Consider the following 26,829-nt stretch of genomic DNA (forward strand, 5'->3'; position numbering starts at 1 on the left):
ATACCACATGTTCGCAGACTGTCTGCCAAGATGTGTCTATACTAGCTAATTGAACACTTGAGTAGTGTCCTTTCCATTAATATTCAGCTTAAACAATAGTTGTATAGTTCATATTGCTTTCATGTGCCATATTCCTAAATGCTGACAAATTAGCTTACATGCACACCAGGAACCACACACTCACAAATACCTTTATGTGTCCTTTTCAAATCTTTTGACATTAACATGCTCAGCTGGACTAAACGATGGCTCCCTGGGGTGTACCATTTGGTCAGTTAACACTGTTTGGTGGCTCTATTTTTGGAAATTGCATAGAAGTCATATGAGTATGTAACATAGAGTACAAAGGATAGACCGCGATGAGAACGGCAAAGAAATGGCTTCAAAATTTCTTTTCAGTGATGCAAATTCATAATCAAGAACACATGGCACAAGCAATAATAACAAATTGGATCTTTTATCCTTTGTATGACACGAAAGAAAATAAAATGAAATCATCAAGATAAATCAACAAACAAGTATATAGGGCTTCGACTAAAATGGTTAATATTTTAGACCAAACGTATTTGTTTCGGATTATTTTAGTCATTAAAGATTTCTTTACCAAATTAGACTGAACCTCTGCCAAAACCTTAGTGACCTGAATTATGTTTCATCTGAGACAAATAACCAGAGCACTATAATGACCATATCTCTCTCTCTCTCTCTCTCTTCTTTAGAGAGAAAGAGAAAGAAAAAGAGGGAGACATTAACTTGGGTTACATTTATTACACCTAAGACTTGCATATTTTGTTTTTAATCCTTGAACTCTTGTCTTCAAAGGTTTTGAGAGTCATTCAGCAGTCATGTAATACCATAGGTATAATTTTGTGAATCACACTACAACAATCCATTACATTATATTACTCATTACAGTGTCATTTGTTAATCTTATGAAAACTCAGGCATTACAGACACTTAATATAATATTTCCGGAGTATTCAGATACTTCAGTGCAACGTGTGGACAGCTGGAGTGCTGAAATTACAGTGACTAATTTATTATTCAGTACAGTGAATTTCCCTGTGAAAGAAAATACACAGTACTTTGTACAAATTATGGCTGTAAATGTGGTAAAATACTGAAGTTCAATGACTAAATTAAACCAAAATTTTAACACACCATTGTGTTACACTTATTGTTGTTTGTAATTTAGTAATTTCAGTATTTATGATATTGTCATCTGTAACAGACAAAGTCTTAATGGGACAGTGATACAAACTCAGGAGAATATTACATGTTCTGGAATATGTAACATTCATTCAGTAAGGGCTATCAGTAGATTTAGGTGTCACTGATTTGCAAATAAAAATAGGCATATTATTACATTTACATTAGACTTGATTAGATTTATGATTATTTTATTATATATTAGATGAGCATTAGGTACCTAATATTTCTGAGGGGGCACTGTCAACTATTCTAATTTTCACATTTCATATTAAATGTAACATACTGTACGTATTCCAGGAGGTAAATAAATGAATACCAGCAAAATTACTTTTGATACATAAGTAGGACGTTTATCTAAGGTTTTGTAGCAGAAACATACATAACAAAAATCAACCGATAAATATTTTAATAATGAATTCTACCACACCATCCCATTCCAAATCAACAAACTCACAAATGAAGAAACTTAAAAAAAATCTGCCTAAAAGTCTTTTTTAAATGTACTAGCTAATGAGTTAAAGGTATTAGCAGCTAGTTTCTGAGAAAATGTTCAAAAAAGGCCATGAAATACAATCAAAACCAGAAGCCCATTTAGAGTTTAGATTTACATTTAGAGTCACATTTTCACCAAACAGTGTAAAGATATTACAATTTTTGTGTCCAGTCTGAGAGAGGATTTATTGATCTTAGTTGTGCTGTGCTGTAATTTCCTGGATGTCAGACTCTAACCATGCAAAGTTAACTCACCATTTGGATCAAGCTGTCTTCAGATATGGACCTGGGATGGATGTGGGCAGGGTGGAAGACGTTTCCAATACTTCTGTGAACCTAGGGGGAAAAAAAAGAAAAGAAATATCAGGTATGATTTTAAAGATGTTCGAGTTTGAGTGTCTTTTAAACCTTTTGAGATGAAACTTACAAGTTACAAGTTACTTACAAGTGTGTTGTACAAGTTCATTTAAATAACATTTGAATAACTCAAAGTAACAGTGTCAGGCAAGACCAAAGCAGGGGACGCAAGTGCGGGCAAAACAGGATTTTAATCAAATAGATAAACAAAAAGAGCTTTACAAAGCCAAAAAGGAGAGTTCAGGAACAAAGTCAGCACGAATATAAAACATGCAACAAACAGACGGACCGGCTCAGAGGACACAGGGAAGTGTAGACTTCACACTGACTGATCCGACGGAGGGGTTTAAATAGGGAGAGGTGTGATGGGAAAACTAAGTGAAGGCAGGTGTGCGGGATGAGAGATCAGGCCGGTGATTAGTAGACCGGCGACGCTGATCGCGGAATGGCTGAGACTGGCGAGGGAGGAGGCGAGGTCGTTACAAACAGTTTGCAAAACTTGGTTAAAAAAGTGTTTGTTCTCAAATTTAAATCATTATTTAAGCTAAATGTCAGCTGCAACATTCTATAATAATTGTGTGATGTTTATGCTAACATTTAATGTATATGTGAAATGTTTTGATTGTGTGGAACATTTTCATGTAACATATATATGTATAATATCCTAAGTATGTGGAACGTTACCCATCTTAACAAATAAGATATACTTTAAAAAAATCATATTTAAGTCAAATTTATCATTCTACACTAATTCCAACGTGGATCTTTGAGAAGCTATGTATATTATAAGTAAAACTTCGACTGTGGGTGTTGTGTAGTTTATTTAAGTCCAAGAGGAGGACAAAATGCAGTCAGAAGTAAGTATACATAACTTTAAGAAAGAAAGATTGGATCTGAGCACATGCAAGTTCACTCAAATGGACCATATAATCTGTAAACAAGCGTATCCATTCTTCCTCTCAATCTCTTTTTCACCCTCTCTCTTCCAATCCCCACTCCCAACACCACACACACACACACACACACTGTGGGTACTACTGAGTGTTACATTTCCAACCTTCGTAGATTACATGCACTTCAGACCCTGCCCACAGGGTTTCATTTGAATTCCCAGTCCCCTCCCCTCTTTGTCTACAGTAGGTCAGAGAAGGGTTGTGAAGAGCTATTTCAAGGAGTGTTGGATTTCAGTACTGTCACACCACTACACTTGCTGTACAATGACGACATATACTGTTACTCTGTGTTTGTTACTGGTGAGTAAAAACGTTATTTCACTGTTGAGAAATGAAATGTGTCTTTCTGAATTTTGACAGTATTGTTTTTATGATCTTTGGTACTTTTTGTTCTCCTAAAGAAAAAGGTGTTTATGTGGAAATATTGATACTTAGTTAAGGTACATTTGGTTGGTTATCTTTATAAAGCATTGAGAGGACATCACAAATAACACATGCCTAAGACGAGCCAAAGGAAATACACAGAAATAAATTCACGTTGATACCTGAGCCGTTATTTTGTTTTTCGCCCAGGGGTTCAGCCAAAGGTTTTAGATCCATGTGGCAAAAATGTGCCAAAAACAACATGGTCTGTTTTTCTGTGGTCAGCAAAGTACTATCTAGACTGAAACTGAGTGCCAGAATCGGTAGATACAACAGGTGACTGAATTTGCAGAAAGTTTTCTCAATGATTCTGAATGACCTTATTAAGCATAGATGTATAACAATAGAGGGCCGCATGAACTTATCAGAAATCAGTAATCCGAATTGAGCATATGTTAAAAGTTTTTCAGAATGCTGAATTGTTGATGTATAATACAGGGTAGCATGACCCTGGGTATCACCAGTTGTGACCTCAGGATTCAGCAGTTTGTGGGTTATAAAGCATTTTCACTTGAACAGTAGGACCCATGCTCTTTTTTGTTGCTACTGTTGTGAAATTGGCCAAAGGAAGGAAAAAACCCTTGAATTTAGAATAATTCAGTCAGGATGTATATCATTATATATCATTTGATCTGTGCGGTGTGGATATTTAACTGTTCTCTGAAGAGGAATATTTTCATTCTATAATGCCAGAGACAGCCTTACCTAACAGAAAGGTGAGTGTTTTAGTGTATGGACGCTTCATTTATCCTCTGATTAATGATTTGGAATATTGACTAAAGACCTCCAGTTGTCCTTGCTTATTGCTCATTCTACATATACATTGTACATGAAAAATGATCTTGTAACATTTGTTTTCCTTTGAATTTCAAATGTAAAACAATCATGTAAAGAGAGTACCAATGTATGATATTTCTAATATTTTATCAAAAAGGCTTGTAGACCGAGTAAATACTTCGATTTCATCTTTCCGTGATATTTTATTAAGTTCATGGCAAAATAATCAATTGTCTCCCAAAGAAATAATGTACAGATTAATAAGAACTGAACTGGCTATACACAGATGCATATGACGAATTGAATTACTCTGAACAAAAGCACTGACTGAAATGTCACACAGTTTTTGACTGCTACATTTGAAATTCAGAGGAGATATCAAGAAACTAGAAAAACTAAGAAATACATTTTGTTTGAGGCCACACTTTTTTGCTTGCACTGTACTGAAGCGATTAATAGTGAACTCCTTTGTTGACACTGACTGATACCAACTGATGAACGACACCTTAGATATGTCAATGTCCTGACAGGCTTCTGCACAGTTGGAAAAAGCCCATACTAACAAAGGCTTAAATATATTCTTGTGCTTATTTATGTGTGGGACCATTTAATATTTATGCTAAGCATCAATAATTTATATAATTATTCAAGAGCATGTGGCCATATCCCATGTCAGTGGCAAAACATCATACAGTCCTCCTTAGTGTGTGTGTTTATGTGTGCATGTGTGTGTGTGGATGTGTTTAAATTTGACCCTGTGACGGTGAACTTAAACATCCCTCAGAGAAACAGTATAAGCTTATCAACACAGTTGTGTGTTTCAGCAATGCAGAAAACTCAAAATGATTGTCAAGCTAGGTATGAATATGAACATTCTCAGTAATTAAAAGAGTATGACACTTTTTTGGTTTGGTTTTGTTTTAGGGTTTTTTTTTCTTTTTTTCAGTATATGCAAAATGCCCAAAGTCGATCTTTGGAGAAGGTTGCTATCTTATCTAGCTGCCGTAAGCTGTCATGCGATACCTTATATTTACATTTACATTTGCATTCGGTCAAGTGACTTAAGGACCGTAAAAAGACCATAAAAAGGCTTAAATCAATGTGTTTCAGTAAACAAAAGCTAGTAACAAGTTAGAATCACTCCAAGGACAGTGCAGTTTTACTTCCGCATGGTTTTACTGCTATATTGAGTTACTAAAATGCACTCACATATATATGTTTTCACTGTGTCATTTGTAGTTATCATGAAAATGTTATCAAGATATTACAATGACTTGTATTTCCTTCTTATAGTGTGTTTGGACAGTGGACATGGCAGCAGAGAAGTCCCTAGTCCGCCAGAAAAGAGCGTGGATCATAGATTCATTCAGTATAGAGGAGGAGAGCCCTGGTCCTTTCCCTTACTCACTGGGAGTTGTGAGTATTTAAACAACTAGATAGGTAGATAAGTAGAGTTTTGTAACCCTGTGAAAACCAAATGCTTTGTGACAGCTTTACACAGATTCTGGTTGATTCTGCTATATTTGCCTAAAATATTTATCGTATTTGTCACTAATATATAATATTGTGGAAATTGAATACAGAATCATTTTGAATTATTCAAATCGCTGTCATGTTAATTATTATTGTATGTGTAAAATTGCGTGCGTGTTTCAGATTGAACTTGAACGGAATTACTTGGTAAATTTCTTGCTTCACGGCAGCGGTGTTGATGAGGATCCTAAGGATGTTCTCGATATCAACAAAAAAACAGGAGAGATTCTTGTGTATAAGAAAGTGGACTATGAGACCTTTCGATTTCTTAGGGTAAAGAATATTACTTCTACTTCTACTTCAACTACTTCTACAACTACTACTACTACTACCTCTCAGCTACCAGTAAAATTAATTCTAGCAACAGTAATGATAAGGAAAAGATCTAAATATCTTAAAATCTTTGATACTGGCAGTTAGTAATACAGACAAGTATGTACCAGTATACATAAACGCTGTTTTCAATACATTCTCATCTAATGTACTGCAAATCATTTGTCATTTTCTTTTCTGGTATATATGGCTCACATTTTTGATAATAAAATTTTATATCACTACTATTACTACTTCTATTACTACTACAACTACAAAAGATCATAGTAATGATAATAATGACAATTATAAATACATTCTTTCTAATTATTCATCCTAGCTGAGATTTGAGGCTGTAAATGTCTCCAACAATGAAGTGGACACAAGACTTGGAGTTGAGATAAAGATACGGGATATTAATGATCACACACCAAAGTTCCAACAACAAGTTTATGAAAGAGCTGTGGAGGAATCTATTTCACAGGGTAACGATGCTGCATGTCTGGCCAGTTTTCCCCTTAACACAACATACAGCTACACGCAAAATATATATACTGTGGTTGTATATTTCTGTCCCACAGGTGAGACACTGGTCACTGTGTTTGCATCTGATGCTGATGACAACAGTACCCCCAATGGAACCTTTTCTTTCAGAATTGTCAGTGTCTCTCCCGAGACCAAAAATGCTGAGTTTTTTATAAAAAACTTAGAAAGAGTGCCAAGTGGAACAATATCTTTTAAAGGATGTTTGGATTATGAGGTAAGAGTATCTGAAGGTAAATAGAGTATAGCCTTATGGTGCTTTGTTCCTGCCCTTTGTTGTGATCATCTACCTATTGCTGTTAAAATTTGAAGTAAACAGGTATTATTTTTAAACTGGATTTTCAAGATAGCTTTTGAAATAAATACTGAGATGATACAGAAACATTGAATCCCCAAATATATATCCATTATCAATTAAATGATATGCAGTTGTTTTTTTTTAAAGATAAAAATTGTAATATATAACAGAGAACATCCCACAGTGACTACTGCGTAGACAATGGCTTTAGTGTTTTATCAGTTATGCTGATAAAACATCAATATCTTATAAACTATGGTATATTAATGTTGAGCTGTTAGACCTGTGGATGGTGTCAGGATCAATTCTTGGAAAATAATACAAAGATTAAAATTCTGTTATACAGACAGCCCAGAAATATAGCATCCTGGTTGAAGCAAAGGATCATGGAGACAAAGTGCAACTCTCCAGCACAACTACAGTGATGGTCAACATTATAGACAAAAACAACCACCTACCTAAGATTACTGGTCAAACAGTGAGTAATTTCTATACAGTGGCTTTCACTTTTCCTCATGCGGTTAAGTTGTGACTTGTATTACACATGTATTTTGCATAATAAAATGAATTTTGGCTATACTGAGTTAAGACTATTTTTCTAATATATTTTCAAGAACATTTGAAGGTGCAGGGAGAAGCTGTGATATATTATAACACCTCCTTCAATATATGTTTATTATATGTTTTTGCATTATTTATACTACACAGTATCAATTTATTTGAAGTGATGTCATGCATATGTTTTAATCAGTTTCTGATTTACAGTGGTATCTGATTCAAGTGGTCAGAACTATTTAAGCCTTTGCGATATATGTTTTAGGGTTCAGGATCAATAAAGGAAAGAGAGAGTGGAATTGAAGTTCTTCGATTCCAAGTAACGGACAAAGACAGTCATGGTTCACCAGCATGGAAAGCCAGATACACCATTCATGGTGACAAGGGAAAATATTTTAAGATTGAAACAGACCCAGAAACCAATGAGGGGATTTTAACTGTTCAAAAGGTAGGTTACCAAAATTTCAAACCAAGCCTCCCTTGCCAGGGTACCTGTGCTTTTTAAACCTTTTTCATAAACCTGTGATTAACATTACTGTCTGACTGTGCAAATAGATTTTCAGTATTCTCTGTAGTGTCACCTATGCTCCAGTCAGTTTTTGTTTTGACAGTCACCATAACACCAGTCTTGAAACTACAGTTTTAAACTATAACATAATTGTTCATACGTAGTTGTCCTGAGTCAGAAGCTTTCTCAGTTACTGCCTATGGATTTATGCTTACACATTTCAAACATGAACAGATATCAGTTTCTGTTTGACCTACTTGTCTCAAAATCACCCAGCAAATATTCTTTACATGTGTTACTTTGCTACAACAGGGCCTACTAGAGATTATGATAAGTTTTGACTGTGGCTTGCAAACCTAGTTTTCACTTGTTTTGTTTTGTTAAGGGTAGGGGTAGAGTGGGTTTTTTGGGGTTTGTGTGCAGATTTTGACCATTATTCGAATTTTTAATGCTCAGACCATGCACAGCACAGAATTTGCTGCAAATGATATGTTTAGCACTACAGTTACTGAGTAGTACATGATCCATGAGAAATAAAAACTTCTGAACCAATACAAATTTATGAAATTTTGTAGGATTTATTTTTTGTACTGAATTCACTTAATTTCTCAAAAAGTGTTCTGTTTTTTTCCACAAAATAATGTCAGATAAATTCTTATCCAACCAGTTTCAAACAGCACAAAATATTTCCAAAAATTTTTGATGGTGGGATTCATGGAATTCTATCAATCACATGTTTACTGATTGCTATATGATTTAATGAAAGGGAAAAAGTCAGTTTAGGCAACTGATTAGTTGAATTTCTCACACACCAAATTGTTTTTCTACAAAACAATGTTACAGCTTAATGCCTATTTTATTTTCTTCAAACTAAAGAACTATGAGATTTCAGAATAATGTGAGATGTTGAGTGTTACAGCACTTTGTTTTGAACTGAAAACACCCATTTTGATGGGACTCTATTGTAATTACAGTGCCAAAATCTGTCAGTGCACTCAGTAGATTCAGCTCACCTCCTCGCTGCTGACCTTAGTTGTAGGAAATCACGTTATTGAAGAGACGACTTGCTTTGTAGTGTAGTCTATATCTAAATAAATGTTTAGATGCTAGTCTCAAAAGTAAAGGTGAAAGAATGCTATAAATTTTCAGTGTGCTGAGTTGGCTAATAGCTGGCAATGGAGAGTGGGACAAACCCATTCTGGCTTCTTGGCTATAGAGCAAGGAACTGTAAGTTATCACTGTCATTATCATCAGTGTGTCATTATGAGTCAGACTTAAGTATGTACAGTTCACTTCCTATTTGGAGCATTTTCCAATGATATTTCCTGTGTGCTTATATGCATAACAAATACATATAAATAAGCGGACAGATCTAAATTACTCATTTCAAAGGATTTTTGAACACTACCAATTGTTATTTTAACGGATATGATGACATATACCTGTTATCTGTTAAGCACTCCTGTTTATAACACAATCAGGATTTATTGTGCAATTGCAAGTAGAAACGTTATATTTTGGCAAATGTTTGGGATCTTCTCATTTAACTCAATTTTAGTATATATATATATATATATATATATATATATTTTTTTTTTTTTTTTTTTTTTTTTTTTTGAGAGAGAGAGAGAGAGAGAGAGAGAGAGAGAGACAGAGAGACAGAGAGAGAGAGAGAGAGTTTTGCCCCTTATGTGAATTTTAGATATTTTGCAAGCTTCTACTTATCAAATTGAGAATTCCTCAACAGACAAAAAGATACACTGTACTGTGTCTTCACCAACACACAATTTCTGAAAGTTATTTCTATTCATGAATCTCTGATGTTGTTGTGGTCATTTGCTACTCTCACAGCCTATAGACTATGAGGAGTTCACTGAGAAAAATATATCAATTGGTGTGGAAAATGAAGAACCTTACTTTTCCTGCAAAATTAAAAATCGTGTGAAAACCGGTCTATGGGATGTGGAGACCAGCAGCAAGCAAGGTAGTGGAATCAAACCCAAGCTGTACCCAGTCACAATCAAGGTGGAGGACGTGAATGACCCCCCCTTTTTTAAACCAATTGTCAAACATGCAATGGTGATGGAAAACTCAGAAGTGGGGCTCCTGCTGGAGACATTTACAGCGATTGATCTGGATGGGAGCTATGCCAACAAATTTCAGTAAGAACTGACAAAAAGCTCTATAACAAATGAATCATAATATTGACTAGTGTTGTTGATTGACATATTTCTGCAATAATTTCTGTATTTATTTCTCTCTCTCTCTCTCTCTCTCTCTCCCTCTCTCTCCTTTCCTCACAGATATTTAAAAGAAAGTGACCCAGCAGATTGGGTGACTGTGGATTCAAAGACTGGTCAAGTTTTCACAGCAAAAGTTATTGACAGAGAGTCACCATTTGTAAACGACAGCACATACACGGTTACTTTGTCTGCAGTTGATTATGGTGAGAGCTGGTTCATAAAACACTGAAATAAACAAGCCGTTGGATTTATATCATTTTTACTCTCTGAGAATAGAATACAATAATGAACATAACACAAAAATATAATATAATGAAAATTTTAAAATTGGAATAACTTCATTATTTTTGTCTTATATTTCACTCTGACTTTGGACTTTTCCAAGTTGTTTTGAAATGTAAGAAAAAGGCCTTGTTAAAAGCATTAATGTTTCCCAGCATTTCCACAATTTTTTCATTGACACACTTTCTTTTTTTTTTTTTTTTGTCTTGTTTTTTTGGTTGGCAGGTGAGCCACCAATGACAGGCACAGGAACCCTGATTATTCACATTAAAGACCAGAATGATAATGTGCCAGTCCTCTCTGTGAATACACTAGATATGTGTCTGTCTGATGAGCCAACCAGGACCAACCTCACTGCTATAGACCCAGATATTTCACCATACAGCGGACCATTCCACTTTGAACTCATAGGGGATGTGGAGGGGAAATGGAGATTTGATCCTAGCTATGGTATAGTGGCTCTGAACTACTAATTCCTATTTATTCTATAATTTAGCATGGGGTCTTAAAAATGATTAGGAATTGTCAGAGATTATTTGATACTGGGCACCTGTTTCTGTAATAATCTCTCTTTCACTTACTTTGATTAAGCAGTGCAGTTGTATTCATTTGTTTGTTTCTATTTATTTAATTTAGAAAACAGCACATTACGTTATTGTTTCTCTCTCTCTCACTCTCTCTCTCTCTCTCTCTCTCTCTCTCTCTCTCGCTCTCTCTCTCTCTCTGTGTGTGTGTCTCTGTGTGTGTGTGTGTCTCTGCCTCTCTGTCTCTCTCTCTCTCTTTCTCTCTCTCTCTATCTCTCTATCTGCAGGCATGACGGTGGACTTGATCAAGGACAGCACAGTGTATGCAGGGCATCATGAGCTTTTGGTGAGAGTCTCAGACAATCAGGGACATGAATCACTGCAGAACCTCTCAGTTACTGTGTGTGACTGTTCTGAGACACCCACCTGTCACATCAGGCGGAGTTCTACATCAAAGATGGGTGGAGGCTCTATTGGCATCATCATCTTTGCCCTGCTGATGCTGCTGGGTGAGACAGCCAATTTATCTTGACCTGTCTGTCTCATACACCTGTGTCACCTCAATGACCTTCATGCTACATCCTCAAAACTTTTTCTTAGACTGTATAAAGATACAGTGCATTTTCTTCAACATTATTTAAACAGCTATCAATCTCTGACAAATCTTATAGAAGAATTATTGTTAGATAAGGATTTTACTGTGTTACAGTCTAATTATAACAGAATTATGTATTAAAAAACACAGTAAAACTGATGGAATTACGTATTCTGACGCAAAAGCATATACATTTTTGCAAGGAACTGTATAGTTTTCATGGAGGTAAAATAACTTTAATGCTGTTTATAGCTTGTCCAATTCCATTTTACTGTCCAGTTCATAGTTACTTGGAAAGTGTTGGCATCTGGTTTTGCAGATTTGAAATTGACAGGATATATAAATGTTCTCTCTTAACAGCTCTCATGCTCCTGGCCATTCTGATCTCTTGTAAAGAAGCAAAGCCTGTCATCCTCATGGAGGACGGGCCTGAGTGGCATTTGCTGCCATCTAACACTGAGACACCAGGAACAGACTGTGAGGTGAGGAGAGACGGCAATACCATGCCAACAAAAAGTCCCTCTGTGTTAAGTGTATCTGTGCTATGGGTAGCAGACACGCAAGTAGCTAAAGAATGAAGTCAAACCGCATTCATTTAATTTTATTCAATGCCCTGTTCATGGATTTAGAAGTGTAGGTATTTCCCTTGATCAGCAGATGTCCTCATACTTTCAGAGGATGGAAATAAAACCGCGACAGTAGCTGAGGTCATGAACATCAACAATCTGTTAACATGTACACAGCAAGAGAATAAAGTTTTGGGTATTCAAGTATGTGATTTTATTTTCAAGATTCCTCCAATAGTACAGCAAGTGGACCCCAATTTTTCAGTGAAGAGGAGCACATCAGGGAAATGGACAAAAATAAATTCATCTACTATTAAACAGGATGTAATGCAAAATACGGTAAGTAATCAAACAATACTTGGTGAAGTAAAGAATGATTACAGAAAATAGCAGCTGCATATATGTGTACTGTATAACCACATCAGTGCGTGTGGGTGGATGGCAGGGGGAGTGAATTGTTTTTCTTTTCTTTTCTTTTTTGTTGCTGAAAAAAATGCTAATCACATTACCATAGAGATGCAGCTATTTTTCTTGTTATTTTAATGGTTTTCACTTATGGGTCAAAAGGACTTCAACTTCCATCAACTCATTTCTTTTGATTCAAAATGAAAAACAGTAATCCTTAGGTTTATATAATCACTGTCACTAGCAGATATCCTCATAATTATTGTAGATGGATCTGAAACAGCTGTTGTGAGTGAATACAAGTTCTCTAACTAACTCTCTAACTTGACTTAGACAACACACTCATAAGTAGTTGATCAATCAAAGGAATTGGTAAAATTAATTGGAAAATCATGGGGTATCAGTACAGTCTGGAATCAAAGTAACTCGTTCATATTTGTTGTAATTTGTAAATCATGTTCAAAGGGATCTAAAATGTTTATATGCATTTATTTCAATTCAAGATGCCCGTATCTATAAATCAAGTGAACACCAGCAAATCAATAAAAAGGACCAGCTCTGAGAAATGGATAGAAATGGCATCTGCTACTCTCAATCAGAATGCCATGTACAGCTCAGTAAGTGATCAAACCATATTTAGTTTAACATACTGTAACTTCTCATATATAAATAATGCATAAATAATGCATATCTATCACTGTTACACACCACATTCATACTAATAAAAGTCATAATAACCAAACATATTGTTAAAAATTGAGCACATGTGACTTTTCTGTTAGAGGCATGGGACTTAATCACACAATCTGCAAATAAACGAGACTTAGAAAAGAAAACCTGACTTAACTGGATATGGTGATCCATAGCGAGGGTCTGTGTTTAGCTAGATGACTCTTACTTGCTCTCACTCTCTCTCTCTCTCTATCTCTCGCTCTGTCTGACCCTCAATGTGTTAAGCACTTTCACATAGTTGCACATACTGTACATGATTTGCACACATAACTCCCACCTCTACCAGTTCCCCAAATAGTTAAACACAGTCCATTTATCAGATCCAACAGGTTACACCACTGCAAAGTTCCATGGCTTTCCAGCAGCAGGGAATGTATGGAGAGTCCCTGTACAGGGTCTGTATTCATTGGTTTACTGAATTTTATTTCTCACATTTGCCCCTATTTACATGTTATACTTCTTTCTTTGTTTGCTCTATCTATCTATCTATCTATCTATCTATCTATCTATTGACAACATCAAATTTATTTATTTATTTCATTCTTGATTATTTTATTTTCAGAGTTCAACAAAGCATGGTTCCAACACTTATTATCAGGTTATATTTATCAGTCAGATTCGGCTGTTTTTAATGGCATCATTTGCTATTAGAATTTTATTTATTATTATTATGATTTTTCAATTTTCTTATATCCCTTTATTAGGATTTTACGATTTCTAAGCATTCAACATACAATGGAGAGGCTCTTAGCATGAGAGGGGAAACTTTATCTGCTCAAATTGACCAGGTAAACATGCTCCATTTCAGGCACATTGGATTCCTGTCATTAGATCACTGTGATACTGTATTTTATTTCGAAATAACTCATAAGTGATTTGTATCATGAGTAGAGTATAATTTAAACAAATTTTCACTATCTTAAAAGAGTTTAATGTGAATTTGTGAATCTCTCTGTGCTCTAGAAGCTCCACATTCTCCGTGCCCCAGGAGAGGAGCTTGGTGATTATGCTCCTCATGTCTATGCAGAGGAGGGAGAGTCTGTGGCTGATGCCCAGTTGGATGTCATCTCCATACCAGAGAGTGATTTTGGTCCAGACAAACTCAAAAACTTAGACCACAGATTCAACACCCTCGCATCCATATGCAGACCACACCTCATAGAGGCACAAACTGCAAGCTAGGAACAAAAATTATGCATGTATAATAGTAACAAAACCACAAAACTTTTTCTTTATATACTGATTCAAATTTCAGGATTATGGTGGTTATTTACTATGATGGTTTTTAACTGTGAGCTGGCACTGATAATACTCTTTATAACAAAGTTCAGCCACACTAGTTCTGCCTTTTGATAAAAAACAAATGTCAAAGAGAGGATGAAAGACAGAACAAAAGAGAAAACAAATCACTTAAAGGGGATTGTTTGTAATCCTCACTTTTTTTGTGGATATACTATTGCGATCGACTAATATTCACCTTTGTTTTTGTTTTTACATTTTACAGTTTGTAAATCTATCGTTGAACACATTTCATGGGCTGACCAAACAAAAATAAACATTCTGCCCTATTTTAAATACTAATACGTGAATGATGAGTAACGAGATTACTTATTACTCACAAAACTGAACACTGAAAACTGCCACTGAAATGGGTCTTTGGCTTTTTCTCCATTTGCAAATAAAAAAAAAATCAAATTATATGAAAATTCTGTCTTTGCACGGCCTTTAAATACCACCTAAATTGGTGTAATTTACAGAGCATTTAGAGTGTTATAGAAAATAACCTGTTAGGGTTCAATCAATCAGTGAATCACTCAATCTTTTTGTTGAGACAAACATCAGAGATAAAAACAAGCAATGAGGTAAGGGTCACGATAAGCCAAAGTGTGAACTATACTCTAATGAGAGAAGAGCTGAAAATTCTTGTAAAAAGATGTTATTATATGCATCATATTTATAAATATGATTTTTTTTTCAGAAAGGGTTTTAAAAATGACAAAGATGGTGAATGGTTTTAGTCACACCTACATCTCCACTTCTCTCTGATTCAACCTTGGTCTTGAACTCATTAGGCTCCAGTGTCTATGTCTTTGTCTCCCTCAATTCTTAGCAAAGTCTCTCATTCACATTGAGTGTTCTGAACATTATTGTTCTTGCCTGATAGTATTCCTGTTACTGTGTTCTGACTCACAGCTGTTTCCTCACTTCTGGTTCCCTGTTTTGTCTCCAGTACCATGATTCCTGCGCACTAACTTTGCTTGTCTTTTTTCTTTTTTTTTCTTTTTAAATATGGTTTAATGTTCTGAACGGATATCTGAATAGTGGTGATAGGTTTTGTGAATTATGCTGCAAATGGGATGTTATCATTATGTTAACTGTTGTGATCTCACATTTCTCTAAGCAATATCAATAATTCCCCTGAAACAGGTAACGTGTAGCTAGAATAATGGAAATAACAGGGTTATTAATACCAGTAGTTAAACATAAATTATTCGTGCACTAGTGAATATGGTCAGTGGTAGTACTCAAGTTATTATTTGTTTTGTCTTAAAGTAATTTTACTTTCAAAGAAAAATATTAACTACTCATAGGCACACAGAGTTTGTTTAATACACTGAGGGCCATTGTTCAAAATATACACGGACATGTCTGTGCAGCTCAGCTAAATTTATTTCAGTTATGCAAAACTTTGTCCTCAACACACCAAATGATTCACAGTGTATTCATTTTTTGCTCTCACAGAAGTAAAAATTGTTTTCAAACACAGAAAATAAAGTCATTGTTTGAATAAAGTGTCCCCTAAAATCTGTTTCAATCAACATCTATGTTTTTATGTTTTATTATGCCAAAGAGGTATGGCACCAAAGTAGCAACCATTCTCAAAAGAATGCAATGACCTAAAATGAGTTTTGCATATAAATGAATCAATAAAATTTAAAAAATTAATAGCTTTAAACTGAGAGGCCTGTAAGTCAATACAAAGATACTTGTGGATGCCGTCCCTACACACATATGTAATAAATAAATACTGTACATGAAAAAAGTGTCCTTATTTCAAAACCCATCTTCAAAAAGGTGTCAACAAACCTGAGCTAGTTGAAAGATTTTTGTTCCTATTATCAACAGCATGTTGTCTGAATTTATGATCAGTCATTATTCCATTTTCAGCTACTGTGACAGCTAGAGCAAACATGAACTGTTTCATGGGATTTTAACCCAAAGATGCCACAACACGATTCTCAGAGGAAATCTGTCTGCGCTTTATTGAGATGTGCTTCAGTCACACCAGCTGGCTTGAATCTGATTGCTACATCAAAGTACTCTTCACAGGACATTTATACACTATTTATTCATAATTATAAATATAAATATTCAGAGAAGCAGCACTGATTATCATAAACATCATGCATTGAGTATCAATACATGATAAACTAACAACAGCACAGTTATCATCTGCTTCCCGATGCATGCCAGCACCACCCTGCTGTTACACTTTTGAATCAGCAAACATCAACTCATTGTGATTCTCTGAGACCAACACAAGGACTCACAAGTACTCTTTTTAATCCTTAGTTCAATGTCATTATGGTGAGCAGAAAACACATGGCATGTTTAGATGAGTCCTTGTTAAAGAGAAGAAGGATTAGTAAGTGGATTAGCCTTGGGCTTATAAAATCTCTGAAATAAAAGTAATTTTCCAAAAAGAAAGAAAGAAAGAAAGAAAGAAAGAAAGAAAGAAATTTTCTCTGTCTTGAACTATTTACAAGGGCTGTGTGGGGCCTAGAAGAATGTGCTCTGTGATATTAAGGTCAGAATAATAGACACACACGTAATTACATGCCTTTGTCCTCACAAATTCTTTACCCTCACACATAGAAAAGACCAGAAATCACTCAATTTCTCTCAGCTATGGGTTAAAGGTATTTGTTATCTGTAGCAGACAAGGTCAAAGGCCTTGTGGAGCATGGGTATATCTTTGCATGAGAAATTGTTTTCTTTAGTCAGTAACATCATGACTCTGAGTAACATCGTGTGCACAGTGTGCAGGAGAGTCCTCTCTCCTCTTCTCTCTGCTCCTCTTTCAGCTGTATTATCATTGAACTCCAATAAAGAAGACTACTACTGAAAACCACCTATGTGCCTGTTTCCTATTTTTAACATTAAAACGTCGATGCACAACAGCTGTGACTAAAGACTAACAAATTGCTTATCTAAGCACTTGCAGATACATACAGTACAACTCCATTTCCTCCCTGGTCTTACTCAGAGCTACACAGTTATACAGTTGCCCCATACAAGTTATGATGAAACGCACGTGTAAAGAAGGAAAACTGTTTGCCTTGAACAACTGCAAAAAAAAAAAAACCATTAGAATAAATGTGTCTTGGATTCTCCACCTACATATCATCAAAATCATTATTGCAGGGAAATGTGCATCTGTGCCATATTTTCTCTGGGAACTTGCTTTTTGCTTTGAAATGAATCCAGATGTGAATGTTAGGTGTGTTTTCCTAGGTAAGGCGTGTGTATCATTGTGGTTGCAAGTTCATTTTTCATGGGAGAGGTGTGAGAATGAACACTATTCTTCCTCAGACTGACACTTTAAGATGTCCCTTATCACTTGAATCTGTCCCTCAAGAAGTTCTATCCCCTGTTATGCTGGGTTTTTTTTAAATATACTGGCATTCTCAGTGGTGTAATGTTTACCTGACTGGTACTATTTCTTGAAATGATTTAGAATTCCTGCTTCATAAGAGATGTGGATGGAAGGCAGACACATGTCTATAGATATAAAAGTAGAGACTTTCAACACACCGACACACCCCACACACCCACATACCCACACACTCACACTTTCCCTGCAGTGTCTCTTTACTGTAAATTGCGTTATCAATGCAGACCCTGCCCACCAACCTACCAATAAATAGTCACTGCCTTAAGTGGTTAAGGTAGAAGAGAGAAGGGGAGTGTTAAACAGTCTGTCATGTGTTTATTTCTGTTTATTTCTGCTTGCTGGACAATGAGGACTTTCACCACTTCTCTGTGTCTAATACTGGTCAGTTAAAACTGTCTTTCATTGCTAGAGATATTGTGTGTTCTCCGCCTCTGAGGTTATGTTCAACTACAAAAAGAGGAGATAACTTGAAGATGTTGATACTAAAACTTTAGACCTTAATTTGCATAGTTTATGAAGCATCTTCATCGTATAATGACAGTGTGTGTGTCTGTGTGTGTGTGTGTCTGTGTCTGTGTCTGTGTTTCCCATAGGTTGTCTGGATGGTAGATGTAGCCTCAGAAAAGTCCAGGATCCGTCAAAAGAGAGCCTGGATTATAACATCTTTTGATATCGAGGAGGAGTACCAGGGGAATTTCCCTTACTTAGTGGGACGTGTGAGTACTAGATTATAATTAACGGGCATATTTGTATACGCATTACAATAAATTATTTGTGTAGTATTCCTCTTTTTACCATAGGCTTGTGGGTTCCAGGTAGTACTACTATAATTACTATTCTTACTATTTTGTGTGTGTGTGTGTGTGTGTGTGTGTTTCAGGTGGATGTTGATTGGAAACTCATGGCAAATTTTATGATCGATGGGAAAGGTGTCGATGAAGAACCCAGGGGCATTTTCTCCATTGATAAAAACACAGCAGAGATGTTTGTGCACAAGCGAATTGACTTTGAGTCACATCAGCGTTTTCTTGTATGAACTAATACAGCTACTACTACTACTACCACTAATAATGATAATAATAATGGTTATAATAATGATAGTTATAACTATAACAATAACAATAACAGCAATAAAACTAATACATTACTTTGTTCATTTACTTCAGCTGAAATTTTATGCTACAAATAAAACCACTGGCAGAGTGAACACAGAACTTGGAATGGAAATCAACATATTAGATATCAATGACCATGCACCCCAGTTTTCAAGGGCACTTTATGAGACCCACAGGATGGAGAGCACTTCTCAGGGTAACTACTCTGAATGTGCAGCTTTTACTGCCCTAGCTAAAGCAACTGGATGACTCAAGATTCATGTTTTATTGTTTTTTCTGTTCCACAGGTGAGACACTGGTCACTGTGTATGCATCCGATGACGATGACAGCAGTACTTGCAATGGAACCTTTTCTTTTAGAATCATCAGTGTCTATCCAGAGACCACCAATGCTGAATTCTATATAGATCAAACAAAAAACTCTCAACATGGAGCAATATCTTTTAAAGGATGTTTGGATTATGAGGTAAGAAGATCTGGATGTAGAGAGAGAGAGAGAGCATTTCTTTTGGCTGTTGTAGTCAAATCCAGTTACCAATAAATATGTTTTAAATATGTATTACATTAAAATTCATTCTTAGGCTCGAAATAAGTAAAGGGTAATATTATAATAACATCTTTTATATTAGAAATACATTAGCAGAAAAAATTGAAAAGGTCTAAAAAATATGCAAGTTTTTTGGGCTAAGCTCAGTTCTTGGAAAATATTTACATAGCTTAAAATTCTCTCATGAAGGAAGCGCAGAAATATACCATCCTGGTTGAAGCAAAGGATCATGGAGACAAAGTACAACTATCCAGCACAAGTACAGTATTAGTCAACGTTATTGACAAAAACAACCATTTACCTGAGATTCTTGGACAAACAGTAAGTAATGTCTATGATAAGTTTTTTTTTCTCACATTTACCTCAAGACTGAACTAAGCAGCTGCATTCTGCCCCATTTTCATATCACCCATTCTTAACATTTAAGCATCTCTGTTATCCTCACATTTGATTTCGTTGTATTTCATTTATTTTTGTTTCTTGTGAGTAAGGCTGGCTGTAAACTGCGACATAGTGTTCCTTGCAACTCTGCTATTAGCCAGTGCATGGCCCATTCTCAGTGCTACAAACTGAATGATGCATTTTGAAGTTTCATTGTATTTTTTCTTACTGCAACCAGACTTTTTGGTATACTGAGTGCAGCATTCCAAATTTACATAAGCAAACAGAACAAAAGTTTATGAAAGTGTACTATGAGATATAAGGTCAAAAACAGGTACACTACTGTCCATGTGATAAGATCTGTTTCATGTTCAGGATGTATAATCAGACATACCTGACTGGTAAGCCTGATACAGTATGATTTGTAGAGAGGGCATGTCTAGATTTAGATAATTCGCTTGCCCTCTCTAAGCCAGAAAATAAATGACCAGAGCTGCTCAGAATTCACAACATAATCTTATTTTAAATCTTTAAGGGTCCAGGAAAGATTAAAGAAAGAGAGATGGGGGTTGAGGTTCTTCGAATCCAAGTAACGGACAAAGACAGCCATGGTTCACCAGCATGGAAAGCCAAATACACCATTCATGGTGACAAGGGAGAATATTTTAAGATTGAAACAGACCCAGAAACCAATGAAGGGATTCTAACTGTTCAAAAGGTAGGTTACTCTGCATTTTAAGGTTTTTTCATAAATCTGTCAAGTAAATGTCACCTGGACAGAGAAATTTTCACAAGAAAAGAAAACATTGTTTGCATCTGTAACATAAAAATGTAACAGAAAAAAAATTATATACATATGCTTAATACATTTTTGAAAATTGTTTATTTGCAGGAGTGCAGTGATTATAATAATCTCAAAAGTTAAATTGATGCTGCAGCACAACCAGACCATAACTACATACAGTGTTAGTTAAAAGTAGTAATATTCGTGTAACGGATCAAACATGCAGTGCTGACCTGCAAAACTAACAATATTCTCTTGGAAATTTAGATTTGCTTTTGTGTTCTCTCTTATAACTAAACTTACATATGTCTCTTGTGTTTATGAAATAATTATCCTGTTATTTCCAGTCATCAAACTGCAAGTTCCTCAGCAGATAGAATGCTATTTATCATGCAAAGATAAGGTTCTTTACCATGTCCACATCAACACACAGTCTTTAAACATCTTTCTATTTCTGAAGCACTAATATTCTTGTGATTATTGATGTTCTCACAGTTAATAGAATACAATGAAGTCACTGAGAAAAACATATCAATCAGTGTGGAGAATGTGGAGCCCTACCTTTCCTGCAGGGTTAGAAAACGCGTGAAGGATAGTAAATGGGATGTGGAGACCAGCATAAAAGAAACCAGACCCAAGCTCTATCCAGTCACCATCACTGTTGATGATGTCAATGACCCACCCATATTCATTCCAGCTGTCAAACATGTAGAGGTGATGGAAAACCCAGGTGTGGGTTTTCTGCTAGAGACATTCACAGCCAAAGACATGGACAGGATAAACTCTAATACATTTCGGTAAGAACTGACAACTGTGTAAAGCTATGTAACTGCTGGTTTTACATATCATAGGCTTATGTAAGTGAGCATTTCAGAGAGACTAGTGGTTAGTGTATAGATAACGTCTGGAATATTCTCCAGACATTATGCAAAAGATTTGGATTGAGTGGGCCTAAAAGGCCTACAACTGTGAAAAAGGGGAAACATAAACTTTTAGATTTATTATTTTATACCTTGTCACGTGTTGTGTTGGGATGTTGGTTGGGAGTAGAGCCAGTGGTACGAGCAAATTACATACTTCAGACAGGCACGTTGAGTCTTCAGACTTGTTGGATCCAAACAACCAAAAGTAAACCTCTGTCTGTCTGTCTGTCTGTCTGTCTGTCTATCTGTCCCCCTCTCTCTCCCTTTCTCTCTCTCTCTCTCTGTCTCTCTCTCTTTCCTTCGAAAAGATTCTTAAAAGGACATGATCCAGCAGATTGGGTAACTGTGGATTCAAAGACTGGACGAGTCGTCACTGCAAAAGTTTTGGACAGAGAGTCATCCTTTGTGAACAACAGCACATACATAGTTACCTTGTATGCAGTTGATTATGGTGAGAACTGGAGACTAGTTTTCTGTGATTTCAGAGGTTTTAGAGCTTTTTTTTGTAGGTAATTAAAATGTGGGTAACATTTAAATTTTAAGAAATATTTATATACACACACACACACACACACACACACACACACACACACACATATATATATATATACTGTATATATATGTGTGTGTGTGTGTGTGTGTGTTACGGGTGGAGCCAAATCCGAATACAGTATTTGGCAAAGCACAAATGATTTCAAATTACTTGTTTTCGGGAAGAAGAAATAACCATGTGAAATGGCTGGTGTTCCTCATTACAATGTAGTATTGGGGCCACATTGAAGGGTAGGGGGGGGGGGGGGGGGTGGGGTCTGAGATTTCAAGAATAAGGTCGTAGTGTTACGAGAATAAAGTTGTAATATTACGAGAATAAAGTCGTAATTTCAAATGAGCAGAACAGGATCAGCAGAGCAGCCTGCCACAATGTCGTGCTGATGTGCCAAAAGATAAAGTATTTCGTTATTCGTTAAAACCTATACTGAAGTATAAGTTAACAAGATGCTCCATGTTGCTCATTTTAATTTAGGTGGCAGGCTGCTCTTCTGATATTTCCCTTCTAAAATAACACGTAATATTATGCCATTTTCTCATAAAATTACAACTTTATTCTCTTAATATTATGACTTCTTTCTTGTAAAATTAAGACTTTATTCTCGTGGCAATTTCTTCTATGTCCGTGTGGTTCTTTCTTCGGAGTAGACACAATTTCTTGCACAATCTTTTCAAAGTCCTGATACTTAGGATAATGTGGTGCCAATGTGCCAAATGATTAAGTATTTTGTTATTTGTGAAACCTATACTAAAGTATAACTTCACAAGATTAGCCAACGTTAGCTGTAGTTCACCTACACGCTGTGCTCACTGCTCAGTTGGCTTGTGTGTCACCCAATTGCTTCCTCCAGTTAAGGCGGGTGGTGGCGGGGTTCACAATGTTCACATAGGCATTTATTAGTTTAGAGTTTAATTTATTGGCAGGAACTGCATGTTAGTTTTAAAATGATTTTTCTTTCAGTGATGTTTATGGTTATACATGTTTATTACTGGGTCTATTAAAACCATAAATATTACATTTAAGTGTTCATAATTATTACAATAGTTTACTGAAGAACACTTATTAAAACTTTAATATCCTAAAATTAGAAGTGTAATAAAATCAAAAACAGGATTGTTACGCCTATTTCCACTTTTATTCGAATACAAATACAAATAAATTTGCTGCCTCAACAAATACAGATACAAATATAAATACTGGGCTTTCTGCACATCCCTAATGTGTGTATGTGTATGTGTGTGTATATATATATATATATATATATATATATATATATATATATATATATATATATATATAAAATTAAAAAAAACATATAATAGATATTTTCTGTTCATTAAGACAACCTCCCTCTGTTTTTTATTGGCAGGTGAGCCACCAATGACAGGCACAGGAACTCTGATTATTCACATTAAAGACCAGAATGATAATGTGCCAGTTCTTTCTGAAAATAAACTGAACATGTGTCTGTCTGATGAACCCATAAGAACCAAACTCAGTGCTGTAGACCCAGACCTTCCACCCTACAGTGGGCCATTCCTCTTCGAACTCATAGGGGATGTGGAGGGGAAATGGAGAATTGATCCTAGCTATGGTATAATGGCTCTGAACTACTCACTTCCATTTTTTTTATAATTTAGCATGGGGTCTTTAGTATGCTTTAGTATTGATATTGGCCAGCTCTTTCTGCAATAATCTCTCCTTTACTTGCTTTGATTGAGTAATACAGTTGTATGTGTTTGTTTGTTTGTTTTTGTGTTTGTCTATTTATTTAAGTCAGAAAACACCACATTACATTACTGTTTCTGTATCCATTTCTGTTTCTCTCTCTCTCTCTCTCTCTGTCTCTCTCTCTTTATCCATCTATCTGAAGGCACGACGGTGGACTTGATCAAGGACAGCACAGTGTATGCAGGGCATCATGAGCTGTTGGTGAGAGTCTCAGACAATCAGGGACATGAATCACTACAGAACCTCTCAGTTACTGTGTGTGACTGTTCTGAGACACCCACCTGTCACATCAGGCGGAGTTCTACATCAAAGATGGGTGGAGGCTCTGTTGGCATCATCATCCTTGCCCTGCTGATGCTGCTGGGTGAGACAGCCAGTTTGTCTTTACCTGTCTGTCTCATACACCTGTGTCACCTCAATGACCTTCTTTGATATATTTTCAAACTTCGAGCAAAGCCATCCATGCACCATACTGAAGTCCGACAGCAAACCAAAATTTCATGAATGACAACAGAAATATCAACATTTGAAATAAGAAGGATTAACACTTTACTCAGACAAATCTCAGACTCAGTTACTGTCATAATGACATGATGTACTTTTTCACTTTAGCATCACTTGGAGCTGTCAATCTCTTACAGAACTCACAGAAAAAAAAATCACTGTTAGATAAAGCTTTTACTGTATTGCAATCTAATTATGATGGAGCTATGTATTATAAAATAGTAATTCTGATATGTTTATGTATTGTCATACAGAAGTATATATTACATTTTTATGCATTTTACAAAGAACTGTATTATTTTCTTGGAGGAAAAATAGCTTTTATAGTTTGTCCACTCCATTTCTTTGTCCAATTCACTATTACATGGATAGTGTAAGCATGTAGTTTGGCAGATGTGAACTTAACATTTGAATAAAAATTCTTTCTGTTCTCTCTCAGTGTTCATGTTCATGGCTATTCTGACCTCCTGTGAAAAGAAAGTTTACACCACAGAGGATGGTCCTGGGATGCATTTGCTGATATCGAATATTGAGGAACCAGGAACAGACTGTGGGGTAAGCAGAGATAGTAAATATGATCACAACAAGGCATCAGTTCGAGTTTATGTTTGTGTGATCCTAAGTTAAGTTAGTCAAGTCCTACTGATTATCTATGCTGAAACTGGGCAAGAAACACATAAACACACAAAACAAAAGAATAAAATCCTTCTGCATTTGTTTCAACTTTTGCAAGGAAATATTCAGACATTCAGATTCAGTATGTGATATGCTGAAGATGAAAGTACTTCATTTGACCAGCAGAATAAAGTAACGGTAGGTGCCGTGAAGTCATGAACACACCAAATCTAACTAAATGTACAAAACAAGTGAGTAAAGCAAAGGAACTGGGTTTAGTTTAGAATGAATGTAATAAGTTCACATTTGTGCAGCAGAACATGGACAAAGTTGCTAAGTTGCAAAGTTGCAAAGATGCTATGTGAGTGTTATGCAAATGCTATGTAAATGTTTTGATGTTTCCATGTGTGTGTTTTTATTGTCAAGATTCCTCCATCTTCACGACTTGTGATTTCCAAGAAGCCAGGTGAGAGCAGCCCAGTACTGAAATGGATAAACACACACACATCTACTATGGAAAAGGATGTAAAGGGTAACAAAGTAAGTGATACAAATATACTCAGTTAAACATTGTATAATGTCATATAGGTCATCCACAAATACATACTATACATCACAGCAAAATATGTGAACAGGATGGGGCCTCTTATTCAATTTTTCTTTGCTAACTAAAGTTCTACTAGAAGAGCAGAAATCACTAATGTATTTAAACAAATGCAACACAGAAACACAGGCTACTGGATGCTCAGTTAGAACATTGTTTAAAGTATTTACCTGTTCCTTACAGATTGTAAAACAGCCACCTTGTCCAATACAATTTATTCAGCCGGTCCAGATTGTCAGGTGGAATAACATGGAAAGACTGCCAAACCAGGTATGTGATTTTAATGGTAGCTTACGTAAAAAAAACAAAACCGAAAAAAAAACAAAAAGCAAAACAAAACAAAAAAAAACCCACATTGTTCTTTACCGTCAACCACATTTTGCTGTTGTTTTTTTTAAGAGTTTGAATGTTCAATACTATTGAATTTATACACTTTATTATTGGTCACATTAGTCAGTCACATTTGACTTCCTCTCATAACCTCACCTATCAATTACTGCTGATATTAATTTTAAACCATTTGGAATTTTGTGCCTAATTTGCTTCATTATGCTTTATTTGTTTGTTTGTTTTTTTGCCAGACACCCATAATTCAAATACATAGAGCAGATGATAGAAATGCTTTTCACATGAGACAAGTGATCTCCAATCGAATTGACCAGGTAATCATATTTCTTTGCTTGCAGACTTGCAGGATTCAGTGGTTTGATTTTCAAATAGCGCGATCTGTCAAGTGGTGGTGTAATTTTGAAATTTTTTTCTTTTATTAGAGGAAGAGACACACACTGACCAATATTCCATGCTCCATTAAGAGAAGTCCATTAATTTTGAGTGGATAAAAAGAGTTTAATGTGAATTTGTGAATCTCTCTGTGCTCTAGAAACTCCACATTCTCCGTGGCCCAGGGGAGGAGCTTGGTGATTATGCTCCTCATGTCTATGCAGAGGAGGGAGAATCTGTGCCTGATGCCCATTTGGATGTCATCTCCATACCAGAGAGTGATTTTGGTTCAGTCAAGCTTAGGTATCTGGGCCAGAGATTCAACACCCTCGCATCCATATGCAGAGCAGATGTCACAGGGAAGAAGTAG

The 26,829-nt window shown here is 35.7% G+C and overlaps 2 protein-coding genes across 2 annotated transcripts; both read left to right on the top strand.

The window, feature by feature from the left end:
- Positions 1-3,278: 3,278 nt before the first annotated feature.
- On the top strand, positions 3,279-14,492 carry cdh26.2 (cadherin 26, tandem duplicate 2). The gene is made up of 13 exons (XM_030767797.1): positions 3,279-3,326; positions 5,541-5,630; positions 5,871-6,020; positions 6,400-6,544; positions 6,641-6,819; positions 7,247-7,378; positions 7,721-7,903; positions 9,815-10,125; positions 10,267-10,409; positions 10,714-10,938; positions 11,300-11,521; positions 11,968-12,089; positions 14,274-14,492. The coding sequence occupies exons 1-13, from the start codon at positions 3,279-3,281 to the stop codon at positions 14,490-14,492; spliced, it is 2,169 nt and encodes a 722-aa protein (XP_030623657.1).
- Positions 14,493-18,330: 3,838 nt separating this feature from the next.
- LOC115806941 (cadherin-like protein 26) lies at positions 18,331-26,829 on the top strand. Its single transcript, XM_030767798.1, has 13 exons — positions 18,331-18,366; positions 18,579-18,701; positions 18,866-19,015; positions 19,152-19,296; positions 19,388-19,566; positions 19,837-19,968; positions 20,564-20,746; positions 21,308-21,609; positions 22,044-22,186; positions 23,655-23,879; positions 24,159-24,380; positions 24,960-25,114; positions 26,620-26,829. The coding sequence occupies exons 1-13, from the start codon at positions 18,331-18,333 to the stop codon at positions 26,827-26,829; spliced, it is 2,205 nt and encodes a 734-aa protein (XP_030623658.1).

The sequence above is a fragment of the Chanos chanos genome, chromosome 3, assembly GCF_902362185.1.
Source record: "Chanos chanos chromosome 3, fChaCha1.1, whole genome shotgun sequence".
Taxonomy (NCBI): Eukaryota; Metazoa; Chordata; class Actinopteri; order Gonorynchiformes; family Chanidae; genus Chanos; species Chanos chanos.